An 8300-nucleotide genomic window follows, 5' to 3' on the forward strand; every position below is an offset into this window, starting at 1 on the left:
TGAGCTTCACGGGTGACTTAATTAAACCCCTTGGAACTTTTGGAGCTTCTAGACTCGGGGTGACTAAATTATTCCCCCCAGATGTTGCTGGACTACATCCCTGACAATTGTCCAAGCTGTCTGGGGCTGTGGTGAGTTGGAGCCTGACAACATCTGGAGGTTCATAGCTTTGCCCACCTCATTCGAGGCTTAAATCATCCCTGACAGATCCTCATCAGTTTCCCTATTTAAAGGACGTAAGGGAAGAGGACTTCAGTTTCCCAAAGCAACTTTTCACGTTACCTAGCTTTTATGGATGCTGCTATAAGTTAGGAAGTGGTTGGGTTTGCTCTCTTGTGGCTCCCCCCGCCCCCCGCCCGAAGCTGCTTATCATGCCCCTACCACCAATCTTCTCTAAGTAAAATGTGCCCAGCTTCTTATCTTGTCATCGTAAGACACAAATTCCAGTCCAGCATTGTCTACTTCATTTGGCAGGGAGGTTCTCCCAAGTCCTCAGATGTGGGACTTTTCCTAGTTTTCTTGCTGGAGGTTTTCTTAACTAACAGTTCAAAGGTCGGCCCCAACAACATTCTGCATTCAAAGCACGTGCCGTGTGATGCAAGTCTTTGTAGCTGCCTTCTCCTTGTATCTTGCTTCTACTTTTTATCTGAAGGGACTTGCCTGGAGCTTGTAAGCCAGGGGTCAGCAAACTTTTTCAGCAGGGGGCCAGTCCACTGTCCATAGCTGTCAACTTACAGATTTGAAAATAAGGGACCAGCAGCCTTGAAAATAAGGGACCAGCAGCCAAAATAAGGGACCTGCAGCCTCACCTGTTCCAGGCACTCCAGTCTTCCTGTCCTCCTGCAGTCTGGTTAAACTCATGCTGGTAGCTTCGAGAACACTGTCTAACCAACTTTGTAACCAGAGGTTCAACTGAATAGAATCTGAATCACATGTACCACAAGGCCTATGCAGCCTCAACTTAAGATGGCTCCCCGGCCTGGCTTTGCACTGCAAAGTTTGCAGCAGCACGTACAACAAAATGGCATCCAGCATTCAAAAAACCCCTCAGCTTGCATTAACTAGCCACACACAAGGCATGCAAGCTCCACCCCCCAGTCATTCTTAGACTTCTTATTGGGTGAGCAACACAGCCAAGCAACATAGTTGGAGCCTCCCTCCTCCCTGGCCGGCAGGGAGGGAGGGAGAGGAGCTGCTTCCTTTGAAATTTGAGGGACATCATTTAAGGGACATCCATCAATAAGGGACAGCAGCGGGACATGGCGCTGGAATAAGGGACTGTCCCTTCAAATAAGGGACACTTGGCAGCTATGCCACTGTCCCTCAGACCTTGTGGGGGGCCGGACTATATTTGGGGGGGGGGGGGAATGAACGAATTCCTATGCCCCACAAATAACCCAGAGATGCATTTTAAATAAAGGCACACATTCTACTCATGTAAAAACACGCTGATTCCCGGACCGGATGTAGAAGGCAGTTGGGCCGGATCTGGCCCCCAGGCCTTAGTTTGCCTACCCATGTTGTAAGCTTTCTGTCCCACTAACACTGTTTACAACAAAACTCTTATTGTAACTGGACCCCTTTGAATCCTCACTCATTACTTGCACACTAGCCCTTATCTGTGACATTATTGTCCTTGTTTACTCATTTTTTCAGGGAAGCAGTATAATATTGTTGACAAATTGTTGCAGTCTAGTATTTGTGCTGTTCATTTCCCAGATGATTAGAGCTCTGTATGAGTTTTAATTTGTTTTAGTCTATTTTATTGCAGTTTTCATTCTCTGTATGTTTTAAATCACAGTTGTAAAATTTTGGTAATGATTTTATTGTTTTGTCTTTTTTTTTGTAAACCGCTTTGAGGTTTTGTTCTTCAATCAAGCGGTATGTACATTTTATAAAATAAAATAAGTAAAAATGTCACCATACTAAAACTTTGCTAGTAGGATAAAATGTGATTCATTTTATACCAGTGAGAGTGATGGTCTTCCTTTCCTGTGTGATATTCTAGGTAATCTCCACTGCTGGTCAGTACTGTATCAGAGCCGCTGTGTCCTCTTGCGCTGTCCTCAGCTGAGTGCATGTCAGAACGCCAGCACACAGGATGTTAAAGAACTAATGGGAGGTAATTTGGATTCAATGGGTCTGCTCATGATTAAAAAACCTGCTGCTGCAGCAGCTATTGCTATTACTAAAGGCAACATTCTCTTACCTCACCATCCAGATGTTTCCAGTGTTTAATGGGGGCTCTATCAGATTTCCACAAGTTTCATTTGAGAGGTAAAGATTCTTTGGATGTGATTATAGGCTATTTTGCGAGACTGATTATTTATATTAAAAACATATACCCCACCTTTCTAGGCAGAATATTCAAGGTGTCCTAAGACAAAGCAGTCTAATGTAACAATATTAAGTATAATATTAAAAAACTGGCAACAATTAAAAGCTGCAGAATCAGAAGGACAAAAAAAGCCAGGCAGAGAATTAACTAAAGAGAAAAAAAACCCTTCCAAAAGAATACAGTTTTCAGCATAACAGTGGTCAATGAGGAAAATACTCTGAGGGAAGTATTCCATAATCTGGATTCCAAGATAGAAAAGGCTCCCCACCCCACCCTAGGAATGCCATGCTCTTTCAATCTTCCCATCTGTGGAAGCATTTCAGTCTGCCAAGTGTAATGATTCCTCCCTCTCCTCCCCCTGCACATTATTTTTCTTTTTTTGGGGTGTGTGTCTCCCAATCCATTTTCAGTGTGCAGAGGAGAGGGGAGAGGTCCTTGTTCAGGGCTTCCACTAGCAGGGCTGGTTAGGTGAATCCCTTCCAGGGTCTAACCAAGAAGAGTTTCAAGAAGAGTTTGGATCTGATATCCCGCTTTATCACTACCCTAAGGAGTCTCAAAGCGGCTAACATTCTCCTTTCCCTTCCTACCCCACAACAAACACTCTGTGAGGTGAGTGGGGCTGAGAGACTTCAAAGAAGTGTGACTGGCCCAAGGTCACCCAGCAGCTGCATGTGAAGGAGTGGGGAATCAATCCCAGTTCACCAGAGTCTACTGCTCTTAACCACCACACCACACTTCTTCTCCAACTCATGACCAACTCATGAATCCTAGAGAAAGTTAGCTCAGTTAACTATGAATCTGATTATTTCCTGGGGAGTGGCAGAGGGTGGGATCAAGACAGCATGGTCTGCACCAGCAAAGGCCTGTGGGTGACTGAAGGGTCCGCCTGCCTTCTGATGCTTGGGAGGCCAGCAGGAATTGAGGATTATGAAGCAATCCTCCTGTGAGAGGGGAGGGAAGTGGGGGCTGGCACTGTCAGTACTTTGTCCAACCAGGTCCCACCAAAACCCTGTCTGACAATCCTGCCTGACACTAAGGCTCGGATATGAAATTGTGCGGTTTTGAAACAATTTGATTTGGATTGTCCCCCTTTTAAAAGTGCCTCTACCATTCCTTTTCTGGGTGCTCTTTCTGTTTATCCTTGCACCCTTGTTTCCCTGAGGAAAGGAGGTAATATTGGCATTCGTTTCCTGTTGGTTTTCAAGCCAGAAACTGGAGGCTCTGTGTGTAATTGGAGTGGTTTTAGCATCCGTAGCTAACACTGGATTTTGCAGCAGCAGAGTCTTCTGCTCTAATTGCAAGTGACACCATAACAAAACGAAGCATGTTAGGAACTGGGGAATCAGTCTTGTAAAGGGTGTGAGAAAGTTCTGCTGTACATGCGTTTTTGAAAGGACAGCTTTTCATGCTTGTTTCTGGCCTTTAAATACTTCTCAGGAACTTAGCTGCCATGTTAAGTTGAACAGGTTCTTGCAGCCAAGAGCGAATAGTTGTGACAAGAAATACATTTCTTTATTTTCTTTCTGATATTTAGCTGAGTTTGAATTTTGATCCAGAAAGGACTTCTAAGATGTGTTTTGTCCTTGAGTAACAGAAGGATAAACAACCGGTGCCCCAGGAGCTCAATCACTCCCTTGGAGACATTCAGCTGTACACCTCTGCCAACTTTCTCTTGTGGCACAGGCTAAGGCTAAGTGATTTCTAAAAAGTCTTCTTGTGTGCCTCAGCCTCTCCCTCAAGCAGACAAGACATGAGGTGTATCAGGTGGGTCTCCAACAAAGTCTTTGTTACTGTCCCCTCTGAAGAGGGGTTTTTTTTAAAGATCCCTTGACTTGTATGGGAGTCAGTCAGTGGAATCAGTCCTTCAGCCTTTGTTCAGTCTTTGCAATATGGTGGCTGCTTTAAAAATGTTTTGTTAATCATATGGGGATGGAGAATGGTTATATTGGAGTATGTGCAGCATATATATATAGAGCTAACTGGTGGTAATGAAGTTATGCTAATGAGGATGTTCGCTTCTGTCATAACTAGTCTAAAAGATCTATGCAACCAATTATTTAAAGCAATATCTGCTCGCTTACTGCAAGTTGTATTTGGGGTGCGTATTATATGTATCAATCTATGCAATTCTATAGATGGAAATCAATGATGTATTACAGCTGGTAGATTCTATAGCTCTCCTTCACTGTAAATGGAGGTGGCACCACAAAAGTACAACTCCTGGGACTCTTTTATCATCTGCCATTTGATCTACTCTTTATCTGCAGCCCATTCCTGATTGTGTCTCTGTTCTTTTCTTTTGCTTTGTTTTTGGCCAGAATTTGTGATCCGTAAAAGGAGAGATCATGAAGGAGCCCTTCAAACAAACAACACAGGAAAGTCTGCTGGAGAGCAGGAGCTACTGAATAAAACAAGACTTGCTGAGACAGAAACAAAAGTGCCTCTTTTGCCAAAAGCTCCAGAGAGGAAGGTAGCAGAAGGTACTGCAGTCAGCACAACTACCACTGTCACTTCCACGATCGCTGCCATCTCCCAAGGTAGAGGAATAGCCATAACCACAGCTAGTAACAACGTAACCACAACTCATGGTAACACAACTCGTGGCATCCCAAATGTGACTTCTGGTCCCAGCACTCCCCCTCAGAAACCATCGTTGCCTCCCACATCTTTCCATTTAACTGAAAGTGCTATTACTGTTAACAGTACATCAAGTTCAAAAGGGACGCAAACCAGTAAGTTAACTTTGGGAGCTGCTAACACAACAGAAACTCCTCCCAGGACTATTCCTACTTCTTTTGCCACAGCAGCAAACAATCCAGTGCTTCCCATAACCCTCAAAACAGGTATGGCAACTGGCGTTCTTATACCAGTGAACTCTAGCAGTGTTGGAATGAGCAGCTCAAGAAGCCCAGTAAACTCATCTACAAATGCAGCTGCCCAAAATCCACCAGCATCAGCCACCCAGAATTCACTAACTACAGCCACCCAGAATCTATCAGCTTCAACCACCCAGAATCCACTAACTACAGCCACCCAGAATCTATCAGCTTCAACCACCCAGAATCCACTAACTACAGCCACCCAGAATCTATCAGCTTCAACCACCCAGAATCCACTAACTACAGCCACCCCGAATCCACCAGCTTCAACAGCCACTGGCATATCTCAGACAACCAAGAGACCAACCACAGTAGCAACAAAGTCAGCTGAACTCACAACAATTGTAAAAACAACTCCAGATAGGGTAACGCCTCGTGTGACTGCAAAGGGTGCTGAAACCACCACCACTGCAGAGCAACCTGCGAGTGCTACGAGTCAACCAGTGCTTGTCACAACTTATACAAATCCCTTGTCAGTGTTTGCAACGAAAAGTCCAGTGGCACCGCCCAAATCAGTAACCATAAACCAAGGCCAAGATCAGCAGGACACAGGTAGTGAGGGTAGCTATCGTCCAGTAGATGTTAGTTTGCTCTTAGCAGTGCTTCTGTTTGGAGTCCTGTTTTTTGTAACAATTGTAGTATTGTTTGTGATACAGGCCTATGAGAGCTACAGGAAGAAAGACTACACCCAAGTGGACTACCTAATCAATGGGATGTATGCAGACTCAGAGATGTGAAAGCAATAGCAATCCAAAGCGAGGCATTCAATATATACATCTACTTGTTGTGGGAGGTCGAAAGCCATGGGTGGCTTGTCTTTCAGTTCCCTGTTCTGCCTATAAGACCAACTGAAAGTGCTTCCAAATAACCTTTGGTGCAATGTAGGAGAAATGCCATGTATTCTACTTCTAAAAGTATTTTTTTTAACCATCAGGTTGCCACTGACATATTATTTCTCAGTTTTTGCTTCTGTTGTGCCAGTTTTGTTTTGCCATTGCAAAGAGGGGCTAATGCTGCAGGCAGCCCTCCTCTGAGGACTGTGGTGCTTCCTAGGCTCCTGTTCCTCAAGTTCTGTTGATACCCTGCCTATCCCTGCATAACAAGGAGCAAAAAGGGGCTGTCTCTGCCTGCAAGGCACTGTGTTGACTGCTGCCAGTCCAGATGGATTGCAGAGGGCTGGCAGCATTGGTGCAGGTGGCAGAACCCTAAAGAGTGACAGGTGCAAACCCCCCCTCCCTGGCCTAGGTGGTGACCCTTCCATACGGTACGTTTCCTTTTTTTCTGCTTCCAGCTACAGCACTGAACCAGCTGCAGGAGACGCTGCTGGCTTGAGATGCAACCTTAGGAGCGATGCTTGTTGGCAGGTTATGAGTGCTGGACGGAAAGCTCTTTAGAACCGTGAGGCATTCCTAAGGCTCCCTGCCAGGGGCAATGTTGGCAGAACAGGCATCTTATTTCAGTGAGCTCCCTGCTTGTTTAAAATGTGTGTACTAAGCCATGTTCATGCTGTGCTGTTTCCTAATCGTGACTGTTCTTCGCTGGGGTGCTTCTGCATCTTTATATGATTTTATTTTTGTACCCACTCAATAAATGAGGCCCTGGAGGGCATGTAAAGGTTTGCTTACTGTGTTTCCCCTCCTTCTGCCACTCCCCATTCCTCATATAAGGCCTTCTGATAACCTGAATGTGCAAGCAAACTGAGTATACTCCCTTTCTAAGATCCAGTCATTCCTGTTGCCTGGATCAAGACACTCATACACTTTCTTCTCAGCTGCGTGATTCCCCACCCTGCCTCATTCCCTGTGTATCTCACTCTTGTGAACTGTTCCCAGTGCATTTAGGGCACAGGCCAGGTATATAAGCAGTCTTTGATTTCAGGGCTGCTGAGCCTTCATGGCTCCCAATCTGAATCATGACTCCCAATGATGAATGCAAAAGGTTCCATTTTGTGAATGGTTTAAGGCTTCTTCAGACCAGCATGCATCATGCAAAAGTCATGCGGAATATGCTTAATGGAAACAACCTTTAGCTACAGCCTTGGGAGAGAACTTGACAACAAGTCCAAGCCCCCTCACACTGTGTTAAATAAAGGTCTAATTGAGCATTCAGAGTTTGGGGTCTGATCTTCTTGGGTTCTGGGTGAAAAGGAAGTAGTTCAGCTAGTAAAGCAATTTACCTGAAAGACATTACAGTGTGCCCATCTAACAGAGAGCCCCACAATCCATGGAGACATTCCCATTTTCATAGAACAGAGACTGGATTATCTACCAACCTTGATTTTTTGGGGATGAGATTGACTGCTGCTTGGGCAGGATAGGAAGTCCTCCTGAGATCTTTGCCCTCTCATATTTGACTATTTAGATTACCCCCCCCCCCCATCTTTTACAAGTGTGTTAATATTTTAATAATGCCTTCACTATACACTTGCTTCTTCCAGCAGCTCTTCAACATGTAACTTGTTGGTTCAAACAAATGTTTTATAAATGGCAAGGTTATAGCTTAGTGGTAGATCATCTGCTTTTTTCATGTAGAAGGTTCCAGGCTCAATCCCTAGCATCTCCAGGTAGGGCTAGGAATGTCCCTGGAGAGCTGCTGCCAGTCAGTGTTGGCAACACTGAATTAGATGGAGCCATTGGTGTGACTTGGTGTAAGACAGCATCCTATGAGATCATCTATGGATATGACAGAATTTGCAGTGCGTGTGGGGGGGGGGGAGTTTTGATACCTCTGGCCAAGGAAGAATCAGATGAATATAGCCGATTACAAAAGGCTAACCAAATTCTGTAACCGGCAAGTTAGTTTATGAAGAAGTGGGCAGAGGGGGGGGGGGGGCTTCTTAGAAGCTTTGGAATGAAAGAGACTGAATGAGCTAACCTCACCATTCCTAATTCGCTTAAATTATATTTTCTCATCATATAAGTTTTCTGAAATTGTTCCATATTAGTGGCAGTATGTAGACCCCAAAGTTATACGGTATGACCTTGTTAAAGGATAACCATCAAGAAAGAACCTGTAACTTGGTCCCCATCTGTGCTGTGTACCTTTAAAGCTGTGTCAAACCACTTTGGTAGTTAAGGGTGCCG

The 8300-nt window shown here is 44.8% G+C and overlaps 1 protein-coding gene across 2 annotated transcripts in view; it reads left to right on the forward strand.

Moving 5' to 3' along the window:
• C1H11orf24 (chromosome 1 C11orf24 homolog) overlaps window positions 1–6835 on the forward strand; it is a 28921-nt gene extending 22086 nt beyond the window's left edge. For both annotated transcript variants that reach the window (XM_028735791.2, XM_028735798.2), the window contains 2 exons: window positions 2009–2122; window positions 4657–6835. In XM_028735791.2, coding sequence (XP_028591624.2) covers window positions 2009–2122; window positions 4657–5954 — 1412 coding nt within the window. In that variant the 3' untranslated portion in view covers window positions 5955–6835. The remainder of the gene's footprint in view (window positions 1–2008; window positions 2123–4656) is intronic.
• The last annotated feature ends 1465 nt before the right edge of the window (window positions 6836–8300 follow it).

Source organism: Podarcis muralis, chromosome 1 (genome assembly GCF_964188315.1).
Source record: "Podarcis muralis chromosome 1, rPodMur119.hap1.1, whole genome shotgun sequence".
NCBI lineage: Eukaryota > Metazoa > Chordata > Lepidosauria > Squamata > Lacertidae > Podarcis > Podarcis muralis.